Source organism: Mirounga angustirostris, unplaced genomic scaffold, assembly GCF_029215605.1.
Source record: "Mirounga angustirostris isolate CCGP_5_RB_7025 unplaced genomic scaffold, mMirAng1.0.hap1 SCAF_4, whole genome shotgun sequence".
NCBI lineage: Eukaryota > Metazoa > Chordata > Mammalia > Carnivora > Phocidae > Mirounga > Mirounga angustirostris.
This window is the reverse complement of record NW_026991712.1, coordinates 32,060,534-32,078,563: the sequence shown is the minus strand read 5'-3', so window position 1 is coordinate 32,078,563 and position 18,030 is coordinate 32,060,534. Positions and strand designations below refer to the sequence as shown.

The following is an 18,030-nucleotide window of genomic DNA, read 5'->3' as shown; positions in this document are numbered from 1 at the left end:
TTCTTATGTTAGTACTGATACGATATATTTAATCAGATTTTCAAGTTTTTATTTATTTCATACATGTTTTCTCTGAAGAATGATCATCAAGGACGGAGAAAAGGTGGGAAACTCCACTGTTTTAAAACCATGTACCTTAGATTTCTTCTCTCTGAAATTTTTGGGACAGAAATGTAAAAGTTTATTGTGAACTCTGATAATCAAACAATAATTTTGCCACTCCGCCCTGAAATGCTTTCTCAATGTTTCGTGTGTTTAATCTTTTCTACCACCTGGCCTCCTTCAAAACTCGCCCTGTGGCCCCATCCTTCAGGCACTCACATTCTGCTTTCCAAATTGACTGGCAGCTAATCTTATAAATGAATCCATTCTAATGGTTGCTGATATGATACTAGGGCTTGAGGTCAATCCTTCCACCTAGTTAAGTTGTTAAAAAATTTTTTTAAAAGAGGCAGTCTGATAAACTGAAATGAGCATGAGAACACCAGCAAAACAGGGTTGGAGTCCTACTTTCACTACTAATTTTGTGACTTAAATAAGTTATTTTAATTTTGAGTCCCAGCCCAATAAATAGGATGGTAAAATTATGCCTACTCTATTTATTTCTCAGGGAACTAACTATTACAGTGGTATTATAAAGTGAAAAAGTACTATATACGATGTTGACTGACTTAAAGACCTCCTGAGAAAATGATTTAACCCAAAGCAGTGAAGATATGTATAGTTTCTGCAACTCTACCAGGTACAAAGCTTTGTGGGGTATCTAGGAAGTCCCATGTAGAGAGATGATAAATACATACAGATCACTATTATAAGGAGGACAATGATGAAAAATATTAGAGTTAAAAATCAAATACTGTAGGAGTTCAAAAGGAGAGATCACCTCTGAACTTCTGGCAAGGAGAAGATGTATGAATCAGGGAGGTGTTCATTTAGGAGGTAACAGATAGACTTCCAAAAAATGGTAGGTTTTTTTTTTTTTTAAGAGTTTATTTATTTATGAGAAAGAGAGAGTGAGGACAAGCGGGAGGAGGGGCAGAGGCAGAGGGAGAAGCAGACCAGGGAGCCCAATGCGGGACTCCAACCCAGGACCCTGAGATCATGACCCAAGCCGAAGGCAGATGCTTAACCGACTGAGCCACCCAGGTGCCCCCCAAAATGGTAAGGTTTAAGCATAACACTAACGATGGGTATTTAGAGCGATATGCCACACAGCAAAGGCCTTTGAAATACAGAAAGATTGACCATGACTGTACCAAAAAACAGAGTGTCAAGGAGGATGCTTTTGGCAAAATTATTCTTGTCAGTTACGTGTAACTCAAGAATGTATACAACTATTACACAAGCAATAATGAAAGGCTTCAGAATTACGAGTAACTGACAGCAATTTGCTTGATCTTTGGGAATTATATTTTTGGAAGTATTTTCTGAAATTAATATTTTCAGCAATATGAGTTCAAAGTTTAGAAATAAACACTTTGTGCTTTGTGCCAGCATCATAGCCTACGTATTAATCTTTCTATAGATGAAGGCATTTTCAAACCAAATAAATATACACATGTATTTATTGAAGAGTGCCATACAGTAAGAGAATTAAGTGGCTTATACACTTTAGTACTGCACAGGACTTATTCTCCCAAATTTCGGGACCCACATCAAGATTTCATAAAACATTTTGGTATTATATGTGGTGAACTGGCAGCGGTCTTAGGTATGAACTCAAGTATCCTAGGATCTGTATTCATTGGCGACATGTTAAATTTTTAGTCTCTTTGTCGTCTATATCCCACTCTATTTTTTGACACTCTTTTTAAAAAGTGATACTTGTGCTTGTTCTCTGGATAAAAAATTTAAAATCCATAATGGAATATCACTTTTAGACCGGTCTTCTGCACATTTCTATTCTTGGCTGAGAGTACTTCAAAAGTCACCTCCTCACTCCAAATATAGACTTTCCTTCCAGGTAAAACTCATCCTAATCACAATCAATGCTTAAGAATGTTTATCCGTTAGAGCTTTTCAGTATGTTTTCATCTCCATCTACACCATTTCAAAATGTAAAAAAAAAAAAAAAACTATAGCTGGATTAATCTGGTTATTGAGCTAAAGAAATACCTAGCAAACCAGTGGTGTTTAAACAACAGCAGTGACTTGTGAAAAGTTCCAGTGCTTGCCAACTGTCTTTCTAAATTAATAAAACCTATGTACCCTATGAGAAAGCATGCAATTTTAACATACAGATGTCGACGTTGCCTAAAATTTAGAACTGCAGTTATCAATAAGGCCCACTGGTGTTTTATAGCAAATGTTCTTTAAAAGCTATTTCTGACTTCTTTTCAGTCAAACAGGATCTATGGTTGATTTGCGCCCAAAGTTTCTCCAGTTTTTCCTCCTGGAGAAAACAGGCCTTCTCTGTCTCACCAGGGCCCTACAGGCCCTGCCCCTTCGATGGACCTCCTGTTCGTGGACTAACTTTTGGATGTTTCTTCTCCACTGCTTTTTTTTGTGCCTGCTAACCGAGACCTCTCCCATCCGTGATGTTTCCTCCCTAGCCAGACCTTCCAAAGCACACTCTCCCTCTGTGTCTCAAGATTTGAATCAGGAAGTGGTATTGGGTCAGCCTGTGACAAGGAGTGGTGTCTGGAAGGTCAGGGAGGGTTTTTGGCAGCGAAGAAGCATACTGTGCCAGGTTTTCTTGAGCAAGAGTGGTGACTCCTTCCTCCCTCCTTCCAGCAGCTGAAAAGAGTCCAGAAACTGCCATTCCTCCTTCCAGTGACACTTCCAAACATTTGCAAGAGCCAGTCACCCTCCAGGTGAATATTTTCACACACCTGGGATGAGCTGATTTTTTGTTTGTACAAATAGACCATAGAGCAAAGGGCAAAATTTGGCAATCTTTCCCCCCAAATCTTGAACTTGGTCTCTGCATATAAAACTTCATTTTATATGTGAGTATGCAGGTGAAGGCTTTCTAGTTTTATTTCACATCATGGTTTTGTTTTTAAAAACATCTTGAATTTTCTACTTTATTACCAATGATCTTACTACCTAGAACCATATTTTATCTCTTCTGTTTCTCTCTCTTGAAGAAGATAATTTGTAGGTTTTGGTAGGCCTTATGATAGAAAGAATATCCAGACCTATCATAGCCTCAGAATTAATTCTGAAAGCCAGCCAGAATAATAAGGTAAAAGATTCCCGAGCTTGTATTACATGCTGATGTATGGTAGCATATGCATGTAAATTTGCTTCTTAATGCTGTACACATTGATTCCTATGACGTTTTAGAAACTGTAGCTGAAGGGTATGTTTTTATTCTTGAAAATTGCAGTGATTTAACCTGCTCCAGGTTTTAGACAATTCCAGTGTCTTGTTTTGGAGTTTTTAGCCACTGAATGCATGAAAAGGGAACGTTTCTATTTTGCCACCACCATTACAAGCTACTTACAAACTAATTCAGGGCTCTTTGTGGTAGACTAATAGCTTCTGATTCACTGCTGTCACCCAGTACCTCTTCATGCACTTTTAAGAACATCCGCAGTGCCCCCAGCATTTACCTAGTGTGAGCATTTTTCTCTCATCTTTGGCAAATCATTAATGGAACATCGAAAAGATCCCATCTGTTAGAGTTACATATGGCTAAGATCAGAATTATCAAATATCTCATTTTTTTCTTTATTCTTTTTTTCCCTTTCTTATCCACACAATAAATGTAGTTGTCAGCAGGATAAGTTCATGCGCCGGATAAGGTCACAATTTCATTTAGTGACAACTTCCAACAGTACGAACTTACAAGGTTCGATTTATTAAAGAGTCAGAAGGGATAAGATCACTCCATGGCCAGCCTGATTTATCAGGGTTTGACTGGAGTACTTGAATAGGGAATGTCGTATTTCAAGTTTATGTTCAAAACTGTAGTTTAGTGTGTGTTATGACTGTATGACTCAAAAATTGAGAAGGAAAATTAGAAAAGGTATCCCTATAAGGCGATTTGTAGCCACTTACCAAGAACTATCATTTCCTGTGCCAAACCATGCTTTGAGATGGCTCAACATAACATAATATAAATGGCACTATTTGTCTTAAAATGCAGATGAAACATGCTGTTACTAATGCCTGAGGAAACACACATACAGTGGCGAAACTGCAGTTTGGCTGTGAAGATAATCAGCAGCGAAATGATCATCTAACCCTCTTAATGTATCTGGCAGGCAGCTGTCAAATGGTTAAACCATAAAATAGCAAGAGCCCTGCCATACTTCAGCCACCTTGGCTGACTTTGAAAATGTTTTGAGATTTTTAGAATCTTTGAGCGCTTTTTGAACTCAGCATGACTTCGGGGCTGTCCATGTTTGATACCATGATGTATAATGTTTTCCAACCATGGAGAAAATATAAATATGGGTTCTGACGCTATAACCTTCTGTTACAATAAGGCCTGATAAACATTATGAGCTAATTCATGTGGTCTGCTTTAAAAATTGGTTATATATTTAAAACCAAGTTCAAACCAATCCAAATTTTATTTTCAGCAAATGAAATAGGATCTTCTGTCATCTCATTTATTTGCAACCATGTCCGTCTACGAAATCCGAGCCTGGAGTTAAGGGATGGTCTGTAAATACCACATACATTTATGTCATCAACTTAATACTGAATTCAGTTGAAGCATGATGGCTGATAACCATGCTAAAAGGCCCACATCTTGTCTGTTCTCCTTTGGTATACTACAGTTTTCATATACTTTGCTTTCTAAAGAGGCATCAAAAGGACCCTTTCTAAAAGAAACAAAACAATAGCTTGATTGTATCTTCAATAAAATAAGATTTGAGGGTATCTCTCTTGACTTTAAGTATTTCTTTCCACCAGCAAATTTCTTTTATTTGCGAAAAAAAAGAAGTGGCTTGATATCTTAAAAGCTGCAGTATGTTTGGTAGTGATTTCGGACTTAGGGCTTTTTTTTTTTTTTTTTTTTAAGTGAGGCTATCATAAGTCTTTGAGTAATCACAGACTTTTAAAAGTATGCATTATCAAGAAGATAAGAGAAACAGCCCTCAGCACTAACAATATTATCTTTTACCAAAATTGATTAGTCCATCCTATGTGTCTCAAATATTTTGTGTGAACTAACCCAGCATGTTAAAAAAAAAGGCTTCTTTTTGAAGAATAGCTGCAAAAATATGAAGTGGCTGAGAGGAAAAGTCTTTATTTTTCAGTCTGCTCCATATTTCACAGATGAGGTAACGTAAGTAAATGTAGTAAAATGCTGAGCAAATGAAATATATGGTTGTTGTAATACAAAGAGAAGACACATATTAAGGCAACTTTTTTTGTCCTTAAAATAAACTTTAACTGTACTAAAATTAAGTCTATGAACTTAAGAAAACATCCAATCAACTATGTTCAGTTTGTATTTCACAATTACCATGTGTCAGAAATTATATTGGTTACCAGAGGATAAAGAGAAATTAAAAACTATACCTATAGTTCAAGATGCTCATATTCCTCTTGAGGTGAAAAGGGTTATCCAAGGGAAAGCACTAGGGAGTCATTAACTGCAAAATTGTGTAGCATTGGATTATAAATGCCATGGGAGTACTAGGGAAGGAGAACTCAGTTTGTTCTGGAGTTCAGAAACATCTGGTGAAAGAGAATAGCTTTGGGTTTGGTCTTGCAACATTAATAGAGTTTATCAAGGCAGCCAGGAGTACAGAGTGTCTGCCAGGAAAAAAGCACAATTCTCAGAAAGAAGGGGGTTAAACTGGACATGAGGAGGAAGGTAAAGTGAGGAAGGCTTTCTTGACTGGAGGGAAAAAATATATTCCTGAGAGCAGAACAGAAGACACCGTGGAGCAACGTTGTGGTTAAGATTCAGGCATAGACGCTCAAGTCGGGATGCTACTAGAGGAACTTGTACCAATGAGTGACTGTGGAGTTTTACTAAGTTTATCGTGACAGGGATTTGGAGCTGTAGAGTGAATTGAGGCTGGTCGGTAATCGACATCTGAGTTGATGAACCCTGGGGAATGCTGATAAGAAAGGTGAATCCAGGAGATATTTGAAAAGGAGATAAGCCAAGGTATGGGGAGTATTTTGGATGGAAGTGTTAAGAGGGGATGTGACTACAGACACTGGTGAATGGTTAGATGGGATGATGGAAGTATGTGGACATGCTCTTAGAATGCTTCAGTGTCTTTTTGGTGAAGTAGTAAATATTTATTAGGCACTTTGCATGTGTTCTGTGAATTAATCCTCCCAGCAGTCATATGAAGAAGATATTGTAATTCCTATTTTGTAGGCAGAAACTGAAGTTCAAAGGGTTAAGGATCACATGGCTTGTTCAATTGACTCTTCTCCAGTTCAGTTTTGAACTCATTCCAGTCTGTGGTTTGGCCTCCAAACTCCTTTCACTCCAGATACCCATGATTTCCATCTCATCAAAAGGGATCTTTCCGATTCTTTTCTTACTTCCATGAATTTTCAGATTACTTGATTCATCCCTCCTCCTTTACATTCTTAATCAGCCCATTGGCTGCTATATCCAGTTTCTTTTCTATTCTCTTGCACTTCTAAGTTTCTTTTTTAAAGATTTATATATTTACTTGAAAGAGAGAGAGAGAGAGAGTGGAGGAAGGGGCAAAGGGAGAGAATATCCAAGCAGACGCCCACTGAGCGTGGAGCCAGACACGGGACTCAGTCCCACTACCCATGAGATCAGGACCTGAGCCAAAACCAAGAGTCAGATGCTCAACTGACTGAGCCACCCAGGTACCCCACTTCTCCTAATTTTCTGAGCCTGCTCCTCTATCACTCTGCCTATTGAAGATCCTTAGAACCCTGTCTTAGGTCTTCTTACTTTATTCTGATATATTTGGTCCTGGATGAACAGTCTTATGGCTTTTATTACCATATGCAAGCTAGTTTTAATTAATGAGTAAAATACCAAAATTTATCACTCTAGTTAAGACCTTGCTTCTGAGTCCCAGGCTTGTACCTCCCCATCTCTTGCCTTCCTTACAGCCACCTTTTTTTTTTTAAGATTTTATTTATTTATTTATGAGAGAGAGAGAGAGAGAGGCAGAGGGAGAAGCAGGCTCCCCCAGAGCAGGAGCCTGATGCGGGGCTCGATCCCAGGACCCTGGGATCACAACCTGAGCCAAAGGCAGACGTTCAACCGACTAAGCTACACAGGCACCCGACTGAGCCACCCAGGCACCCTACTTACAGCCACTTCGACCTCAATATTTCTTAACTATAACTCCTCATCTTATCCTTAAATCTTCTTCTTCTTCTTCTTTTTTTTTTTTTGCATGTGTTCTTTATTTCAAAAGGTACATGACCATTGGCCCATTTGCTTAAGCCAGATACCTGAACATTATTGTTGGATTTTCCTGTCCCTAACTCCTAAAATCTAAATAATCACTAGGTTCTATGATGTCTACTTCTCAAGCCTTATGGATTACATTTCCTGAAATTTGTCCAAGGTTCAGGCTTGTTTTGTTTGTGGCTTTATGCTTGGGCATAACCCACTGCCTGATATTTGGTAGATACCAAATAAATATTAGTAGAATAAAAGAATGAATAAACTAATGTATAGAGGCAAAAAAAATGAATAAACAAATCAAACAAGAATTGGAGCTTTGCTTTCTGATTTTGGAATATCTGATCTTTTCAAGTTAAACATCCATTTTTATGATAAACTGTTGGACCTGGGTCTTTGACCTACAACCCCAGTGTTCTTTTTACCTCTCATGATATATCTGGGAAAAGAAAATCATGGTGTCATGGGCACCTTACCAAGTAGCAAGTGAGTGCAAAACCCTCTTTACCAAGGATAAAGCAAAGACTCAGAAAAGATAATTTTTCTATTCAAGGCTATTTAGCTGGTTATTGGATAGAGTTGATTAACAGTTAATCTTGTTTTTAGTGCAATAATGTTTCCTCTATTTCATGACAATTAATCTTTGAAAAAATTTAAATATTATGTTGTTAAGCAACATCTAAGTTAAATATAACTTCCATTTATACAATGTCTTATTTCTCTATCATTAACCTGTGCAGCCTTGGTAGTGTGTAAATGCTAATTATTTGCATTGTGCTTGTGGATTTCTTTAACCCTGTTGTGAATAAATGAGTATGTTTATTTTAATACTTCAGCAACAGAATGGATTTCCCCAAACCTCAGAATAACTTCTTTATAAGCAAGAAAGGAGACTGGGATTTGCCTGTTTGCCTAATAAAGTTCAAAAGATTGTCTTGTTAGCTTGAAACGTTACTGGACCTTCTGTTATGGTCATGCTTAAGAGCTCATAAAAGTAGTTTTGGTTTGCTTAAAATTTTAATGCATAGTCAAAGACACCTCAAGAACTTTGGTGATATTTAGGTATCACTTTATGATCTGCCCTAAGTTTGTAGTTCTTAATCCATTAAAAGAAAGAGCTACTTGTAAATCCACAGGTATAGATAAGAAGTCACTGTTTGCCTGAGTGTGAACCTTTTCAAATGAAAAATGTCAGTGGCAGAAAGAGAGGACAAATTACTTTTTAAAAAGGTTTTCAAAGATCCTCTGATTTCTCTGGTATCACTTAAATGTGACATGACTTTTTTTTAGTGTATAAAAAAAGCAAATTATTTGGGCATCATTTTTACATAGAAAAGAACATTCTTAACTAGTATTTAGCAGAGGGATTGAAATGTATTTTATCATTAAATGGTAAATTGTAAAGAAATTGCTTAAAATTGAAGTATGTATGGTTGAAAAATTCAAAGAACTATCAGAAATTAAAGTTTCTTTTCAAATAGAAAAAAATATCTTGAAAGATTTAAATAAGTACGTTATCACATATGAATATATACATTGAGGGACATTTTCCACTGAATCCTTGTTGACATCATAGTAGATTGTTAGCTATTCTCTGTCTTGGAGAATTTTGTGAATAAGGCTCTGATTCCAGTGCATTAATCAAAAAGATTGTATAAGGATAAAAAACATTTTCAGGGGAATATCTCAGAAATGGGTTTGTTATTCCACCTACAGAAAACAAATTATTATTATTCCATATTCCCTGGATTTGGGATTTGATACTTAAGCATTAATATATTATTTGTTGCAAGTATTCTATTTATAAAGCTACATTTTGAAAGCTCAGACTTACAGAATTTTTTGGGGGGTCCATTTTCCTAATTACTGATCATCTTTAGCTACTGATACATCAGAATGAAAAGAAAAGGAGGGGGATGTGTGTGTCTATCTTAATGAGTTTAATGAGTTCTTCCATTTTTAGTGTATTTGACAAGTGGGAGAGAAAGGGAGTACGACAAGAAGGGAGAATGGAGCTGTCATCCTTGAATTGACATTGTTTACTGTGAGCCTGGGATTGTTATTTCCATTGTATCTTCATTGTCCCAATACAGATAAATTTATATTTTCATAATTGACATCATGGAACCATGACACAATATTTTACCTGACTGTGGTTTACATACTTTGATTTTGGTTTTCAGGATAAGCAATAATAAAAATGTGAAAAGTAATGTCTGGTATTTTAACTGGTGTTAAATGGAGGAGACACAAATGTGAAGAAATAAAGGAAAGATCTAACTGAACTCAGGTTGATGGTATTGCTTTTAAAAACATCAAAATTAAATGTACATATTTAAAGACTTGAAAAGAAATTAAGGCCAGAGTAAGGCAAAAATTTTATAATAGGTTACCTACCATGACTTATGTATCTCTTAGAAAATGTAACTACTGAATACGTTCTGTGTTATTTAGAACTTTTTTCAGCTATCTGTTGCATATATATATATTTTTTGTATATGGTTTCTATTTATACTTATTAATCCATTCCTTCACATTTTCATGTCTACTCTTGAGCAGGGTGAGAAGAAATACCAATAAAAAACATAAATTATATTATTAAGATTAATATTTTGAAATATAAATCTTTTGCTATGATAATGTGGTATAGTGATACTGTCAGGACATAAATTTCATAGATTTAATTATTTAAAGAGAAAGGCCCCAATTCCTGGTCGAGATTTTGTTGGTTTGTTTATCCCAAACAGTTTTTAGACTGATGGTTATTCTTCGAAGCTTTGAAACCTTCATTTTTTTTATTAATTTATTTCTTAAATAAATTTCTTAAGGGAGCATTTGATGAATTCCTACTTTATGGCAGTGTGTATACTGTCTTTACTTCCTATTTCCCTTTAATGATCCTAATGTAATAAATTGGAGGCAATGAAAGGACGAAGACCATCCAAAACTGGCTGTTTCATAAGTGTTTTTTGTCCAAACTCTTTTGGTAACATAGAATCTACATCAAGTACCAAATATAAAAATGTAATGAGTTTGATTAAACATTTTTTCATTTGGGAAAACATACACCCCTACTTTTTATACATGTAGATATTTTATCCCTTGAAACTAGTAGTAATTTCAGAAAATTACCAAGTGCTTTGAAAAACTCGCCAGATGTTGTTGACCGTGAGTCTTGAGTAACTATAATAAAGTTATTGCATAAGGTACATATCTTTAATTATAATTTTTAATTACATTGGTGATCAAATATAAAATTTTAACTCTGAGCCATTGTCATCATGTTTTTTGCCTACCTGTTTTTCCATTAGAGCAGTGTTTTTTGAGGTGTTATTATTTCGGGTTCTTCAGGACTTACTAAATAGAATTGACTTCTGTAGATGATGTGTGTGAAAAGGTGCAAGAAAGAAATTGGACTAAATTCCAAATACAATTCTAAGGACAAGTTTTATTTTCTTCTCAGGATAACAAGATCAGTTGTTTTTCAGACAAGCATAATTAATTCTCTTAATACGAATCCCGAGAATACTGCGTGTGTAAAGCCAACACAGAAAAAGAGGTGGCTGTGGGTAAGGCACACGTGAAAGTACTCCAAACACCTCTTGTTTTCATTGTCTGCAGGGGAGCTGGAGGTATTTCAGAAAGACGGAGAACGGAAAATCCAGAGTCGGCAGCAACTTCCTGTGGGAACAACCTGGGGGCCATTTGCTGGGAAGATGGACCTGAATAATAATTCCTTGGTATGTGGATGTTCTGAGATGGTTGACTCAGTATTTTGTCATAGCTCAGAAATTATCTCTGCTTGTTTCCCAGGGAAATCACTAAAAATAACAGTTTGTTTTTTCTTTTTCATGGACCACAAAACTTGGATATTTTCCAAGTGGTTTGTCTCTGACAGTAATACACGCAGAATTTAGAAGGAAACAGGTTAATCATACTAAGTGGTTGTTTAGTAAGGTAATTTATAAGGTTGTTGCTTTATCTGCTTAGCCAGACTACTACTACTCACACTTAATAATATATACAAATGCTTTTATTTTTAAGATGACACAAATTAATTGTCATACATTACAGGTTTACATGAAGAACAAGAAATAAACAACCTTGTTACTCCTTGGTAATATTATTTGCACCTTTAAGAGCAAAGATGGATGATTAGCATCATAATTTTTGTTAACTTCCTTGGAAAATCTCTGTAAAATCTTCCTCTAGGTAAGCTTATATGGTTAATTGATGAATTCGATGTTTTAAAAAGTAGTGGAAAGATAGGATGTGTGGGTACCTTTAAACTTCATTTCTTAATTGGGTATTTTAGTTTTCTCTCTTGCTGCTATAGCGAATTACCTACCACACACTCTATGGCTTTAAAACAACACAATGTATCATCTTGCATTTCTGCAGGTCTGAAGTCTGAAATGAATCTCACCAGGCTAAAATTCACTATCTGCAGGGCTGAGTTCCTCTCTGGAGTCTCTAGAGGTGTTTCCTTCACTTTTCCATCTTCTCGGGGCTGCCCACATCTCTTGGCTCACAGCTCCCTGCCATCTTCAAAGCCAGCAATGGCTGATTGAGTCTTCGTCATATCCACATTCCGACTCTGAGTCTTCTGTATCCCTCTCTCACATTTAAGAACACCTGTGATTATAGTGGGCCCACCTGGGTAATCTAGGCTAACGGTCCTATTTTAAGGTCAGCTGATTAGCGATGTTAATTCCATCTGCTTCCTTAATTCCCTTTTGCCGTGTAAGGTAACATTCTCACGTTCCAGGGATTAGGACTTTAGGACCTCTCCTATTTAAGTGATAATACAAGTGATAAAACTTGAGGAGAAAAATGTTTTATATTATTTAGGAGATTCACAAATTATATATATGAAATGAAAGTCTTTCTCTCTAAATGCCACTTATATGGGAAGATCTCATGGCTGCTAAACGACTCAGTCTACACTATAGGGACATAAAAACTCCCAGAAGGGTCTTGACAAATGTACTGAACTCAGCAACATTGCATTCCTTCTTCAATTTGTTACATGAAAGAAATTCTTCCTCAAGTTTATTACACGAAAGAAACTGGTATGTGTGGATCTCTGCTTATTCAGTGCATGTGGATGAGACCGAGGTTATTGGTTCACCTAAAAGTAATGATTGGAATAAATAGGAAATATTTGTGTCACCAAACTTCTAAACAACATGGGGGATTCTAGGGTGTAATTTTTACTTCCCAAATCCACACATTTGTCCATAAGAGGATGAAGTGGGAGATTTCACATGTATTTAAGAACCAAACAAGTTGGTAGGCCAAGCTAAATATTTAATGATCAGGCAACTGAATTCTTAGTGGTCCAGTGCACCTTATTTCAAAAAGTCTTTGAGATGTGGCCCCATAAACACTGCAGTCCTTGGTTGGTGGAGTTGTATTAAGTAGACTATTCTATTGACTCCTGTGAGAGAACAATATTTACCACACAGATTTCTCAAGCAAAGGCAACAGGAAGATTGTCTACACACCAAAGTTTGAGTTAAATGCTATTCTAAACCCATTTTATCTGGAGGTTTCTATTGGTTCTCTAGCTTTACTTAAAAAATGTTTTAGGCAATCAGATACTTATTTATCACTGCATATCAGTCACCAACATAAGCTTTAGTTATTTCTCTGATATTTCTTAAAAAGTGTGCTACCACTGAAATAAAAGAAATGTTTTCCCTTTTACCTTATCAAGATAAAATCTATATGAAAATTCCATTTTTGACCTTTATATAATTATCTATCTATATATGTGTGTATATATGTAGGGTGGTACTTCTACACATTTTTAGCATATGCTAAATTGTGACATGTGCAAAATAAACCTATTTGCGAAAGGTGAGTCTTTCAACGAAATAATTTCCCATTTTTTAGACAGATATTTTTTTAAAAATACTCCTGTACTAATCTAAGGCTATTTTATGCCATATTTAATATATTTTTTTAAAGAATTCAGTTTATAGATATGAAGTTTTCAGAATTTTTGATATTATTGGAAGACTATGAATACTCTTCAAGGTATCAAAAACCAGTAGTGGGTAATAAATTTTTAAAAGAAAATAATACTCTAGGTTTCTTCTTTTGCCTTAGGGTTTAAATATTTGATTCATGTGATTCCTTTATACTGTAGTATTTTTCTCTTTTTAAAGGTATCATTGCTTTGCCAAAATACATTTCAAAATATGTTTCTGTTGTAATAACATTCTTTTCCAGAAATTGCTTTTGACTTTATGTCATTAAATACCCCTGGTACTACCGTTGAACAACTGTGGAACAGTCGGCTAGCATATACTGCATATTCATTCTTTCTTATCCACTGTATAAAGAATTCAAGATGGATTCGTTCATCTAATCCTCAAAACAAACCTGAGAATTTGGGTCTATTTAAAATTGTGTTTTATAGATAAGCAAATAAAGGCTCAGCCTTTTGATTCCAGATTCTGCATTTTTAAAGATCATGCCACACTGTCTTCTCAAGAGCATCTGTATGTGATTTGAACATGATAAAATTGTTTAGGATTTTTTCACTTAAATTCTAAATTTATAAAAATCTCTGGAGAAAATGTGCAATGATTAGAAGTGTGCTCTTTTTTTCTTACTTTAGGCAAAATATTTGTTATGGTACTTCCTGGACTGTTTGTGCAGGTACGAGTTAATGCAAAGGCTCCTGCAATTTCATTACCTCTATAATTTGGACAGGACTTTAACATGTATTTTATATCATGAAGATATATTTTCCTTATCATAAAATATATAGCCTCCTAACCCTTCCTTACCCAACCTTGAATCAAAATTTGGAATTAGCACACTCCTAAAGTGCTTTATTCGCCAACCAATGTAATGTATCTCTGCTCAGACTCATGGTGTTGGCTCAGGAGATTCAGCACACTAATTAATCCAACACAGTAATTAATTGAGTCACCATGCCAGATGTCAAATCCTTTTTATATCTTTCAAGTTCCCATCTTGAAGTGCATTAGCAATATGCCACCTTCTGCAGGAAGCCTTTGCAGACCAGGCATTTGGATGTATATAGAACATTTTGAGAATATAGGCTATATAGAAACACCAAAACAAAGTGATTTGACAAAAAGTTATTTTGAAATTATATAACACACCAAACATAGAAATAAATAATCTTTTGCCGACACCCCATTATCCTGTTCGATACCTCCTGTTGCTGCCATTATTGAATCATTAAAACAACATGTAGTTAATACAGTCATTGGAGCAGATATGGGTCAGAGGGAGAGATAGAAGGAGAGAGGGAAAGAGATTTATTACAAGGAATTGGCTTATGTAATTATGGAAACTGGCCAGTTAAAAATCTTCCATGTGCACTACCAGGCTGGAGACCCAGGAAAGACAACAGTGCACTTCTAGTCCAAAGACTGGTAGGCAGAGACCCAGCAGAACCAGTGGTGCAGATGAAGTTTGTTGCTTGGAGAGGCCAGTGTTTTTGTTCTTTTCAAGCCTTCAGCTGGTTAGATGAGACCCACCCATATTACAGAGGGAAATCTGCTTCACCCAGAGTTCACTGATTCAAATGTGAGTCTCATCCAAAATACCCTCCAAGGTGACACATAAAATTAAGGCTCACAGGCTCCAAAGCTCTATGATCCATTGTAAGTTTCAGTGTTTTTCAGGTATAATTGTACACCCCTGAATGGACTGATAGCCAGTGAGTGAGCCTAGCCTTCTCTCCAACACCCCACCTCTGCACCAAGGAATAACTTTACATTGAATGCTATCATGGTGACACAAACCTCATGTTTTTAAAAGCCTTGCAATTGTATTCATGGAAAATATCAAAGGACTGCTGACAAGGAAGACAATTTAAAAATCACTTTAAATTGTGATCAATACTTGTCTTGGAGACGTTTTAGCATTTCTATACTTCTACATCATGCCTTTGAAGTTTTCCCATTTTCTCCTAAGGACAAAGGTCTTTGTTCTGTGCTAAATCTCTGCCATGGTAGCACATGACTAGTGCCCAATAAGTGGCAAGCAACAGTGACTGTTTGGAAGATTGGATGTCTGGGATTTAAGTGACATTTGCCCTCTCTTGCTTTTGAATATGTCAGCTGTCAGTGGCTAACTAGTGTAATACAGCCAACTGCTGGGACTACACAACATGCATACTTAATTAAATAGAACATAAATCAAGTCCCACGTGACTTATTACATAATAGTAAACTCATCACCACCTGTTAAATTCAACAAATGAAATCTGATGGAGAAGTCTCATTTCACTGATGCTGTTCGATCAGGATAAGGCATTTGTGACACTGAATTCTCCAAATGGGAAATACACATATAAAGGGTGCTACAGACAACATTTCACTGACTTAATAATGAAATAATGCAGGCATTAGCTTGCACCTTAAACTTTTTAAGATGGTTACCCTCATAAAAATGTCATTGAGGAAAGAATCAGAGGTTCCTGTTCCATATCCTAGGAAAATATCAGAATTATTAGATGTCTCCTTCTCTCCCCTTCCAGGTCTAACTCTTCCAGTACCAATCTCTGATGCCATTCATTGCCAAAGTCTTCCAATTTCGTGGTGTACACGCCCTGTTGCAAATACACCCCTACCCATATGTCGCTAGCATTCATCGGTATAGTCAAAGGCTGCTTAGTGGAAACATCTGTAAACATCTTTCTAGTAGAGGACTTTTTCCCCAGCCTTAGGAGCAAACTTGTCACAAGCCAGGCACATTGGAGGTGCTGGAGAACTAATATTTCCTGAACTAATCTCAACCAATGAGGGACAGAAGTTGGTGGATAAATACCCCCACTGTTCTAAGAAGTGTTCTACCCATCTCTTAGAGTTTGCCAGTGCAACTGGGCTTCAGTTGGCTTTATAATGCCTTCTTTATGACCTGCCTTCTCCTTCCTTTACTTCTCCATTCCTCTACTGAAATTTTGTGACAACACCTCCCCAGTGAACTACTTGAACTTAAATCAGTCTCATGGTAAGTTCTGGGGAAACTTACAAAACAACCTCTAAAATATAATGAAGTAAATTTGAAAGTAATCAAAATTATTGTTGAGATTCTAGAGAACATAGATTTCTTTTAAAAATTTCTGTTGTTCAGTTTTAGACCTCTGCCCCTGGCACGTAATAGATATTCAATAAATGCTGTTTAAAATAATAATCTAATCTAATGGACTTTCCTTACCATGAGCATTCTGATGGACCCCTACCCATATCCCCCCGTGTCACCATCTCAATGATATAATTTATAATTTTGCTGAGGCATGATTTTTTTTGTCGGGTCTTACATTTCTTTTCATTGATGTTGACATTGGGAAAAATCTCTTTCTTTTTAATATTCATTCTAATCTAGGCTCAGGACTACCATACTTTCCTACTTCTCATATCTCTCTGGGTCTTGGCTCTTTTGAATTTAACTGTGCCTGTTTCCCAAAACACTCTGGCCTTTCTTCTCTTCTCCCTCTGTTCCCAGTGCCTCAGGGAGCTTATCCACTTCTAAAGCTTCAGCTACTAATTTACAAATGACATTTAAATTAAAAAATCTCTAACCTTGGCTTTTTACCCTTTCTCTAATAGCACATTTCAACTGTTTTGTAAGCCTTTGCCACTGACTTGCTCCAACGAAATAGTCACAAGGAGAGTTTAGTACAGTTGCCAGAGATTGCTTCTCTGTTCTTCTCCCTGACTTGCAACTTTTAGTCACCTTTAATCCTAAGTCTCTGTCTGCATCTCTTTTCCTACCTCTACAAGAAGTTCATCCTGTAAGTTATTCTGGGTTTTGTCTCCATTTCTCTCTCTCCTTCTCTCACATCTCAAATGTCCATTAATTCCCATATCACACACGTGCGTGCACACCCCTCCCCCCACCCCGTCTCTATTGCCTGTAGCTACTACCCTTGCTTTTCTCTTCATCTTCCAGGATTGTCATTTTCACTTCCAGAAACCAAGGACAATAACTCCTGCCTTCTTCATGTCTGCTCTCTTCTTTCTGTTCCTACCGCTGCTTTAGCTGAAACCTCTATCTTCTCTTCCCTGATTATCACAATATTCTCCTCTTGTTCTTTCTGCCTTCCTTCTTGTTCCTTTTCCTTTTACCCAAATCACAATATGTCCTAAAAACAAAAGTTTTAAAATCATCCTAAAGGTCACAAGAGAACCCAGCCTCCTTGGCAAAGCCAAGGAGGGCCTTCGTGAGACTCCTCTCCTCAGCTCTGACCCCTTTTCCTCTCTCAGTGTGGAATTTCAGTCAGCATCAACTACCTGTAGTGCTCTGAATATACATTCTTCTTGCATCTCTGTGCATTTGGCCATGCTGTTTCATCATCCTAGGAAGCTTTATGTTCCCCCCTACTGCCCCTCTTTATCATCACACTGACTCCAGTTCTTACTTAAAGACTCAGCTCAAGTAGATCTTTCTTAAAGTCTGGAATAGATATGGGCTTCTTAATATTTCCATGATGCTGTAGGTCTACTAGGATAAGAACATTTATCACATAATTGTGCCTGTTTACTTGTCTGTCTCCCCTGTAGACTATGTGTCTTTTATCTTTGCATCCTTTCTATCTAGAGCAATGTCTGGCTTAGAGCACAGGCCCAATAAATAAGCTTTAAAGAATTAGTAAATCAGTTCTTTCCTTTCACTTCTCTCTAGTATCAGTGAATGATGCGCATCTCTTTATTCAAGAT

The 18,030-nt window shown here is 36.5% G+C and overlaps 1 protein-coding gene across 5 annotated transcripts in view; it reads left to right on the top strand.

Annotated features, from left to right (window-relative positions):
- ZFPM2 (zinc finger protein, FOG family member 2) overlaps window positions 1-18,030 on the top strand; it is a 459,697-nt gene that overhangs the window by 214,986 nt on the left and 226,681 nt on the right. For 4 of the 5 annotated variants that reach the window (XM_054512514.2, XM_045896074.3, XM_064587997.1 and 1 more), the window contains one exon: window positions 10,943-11,061. In XM_054512514.2, coding sequence (XP_054368489.1) covers window positions 10,943-11,061 — 119 coding nt within the window. Of the gene's footprint in view, window positions 1-10,942; window positions 11,062-11,411; window positions 11,534-18,030 lie in introns of those variants that run through there. The other variant, XM_064587998.1, reaches the window with a different exon arrangement.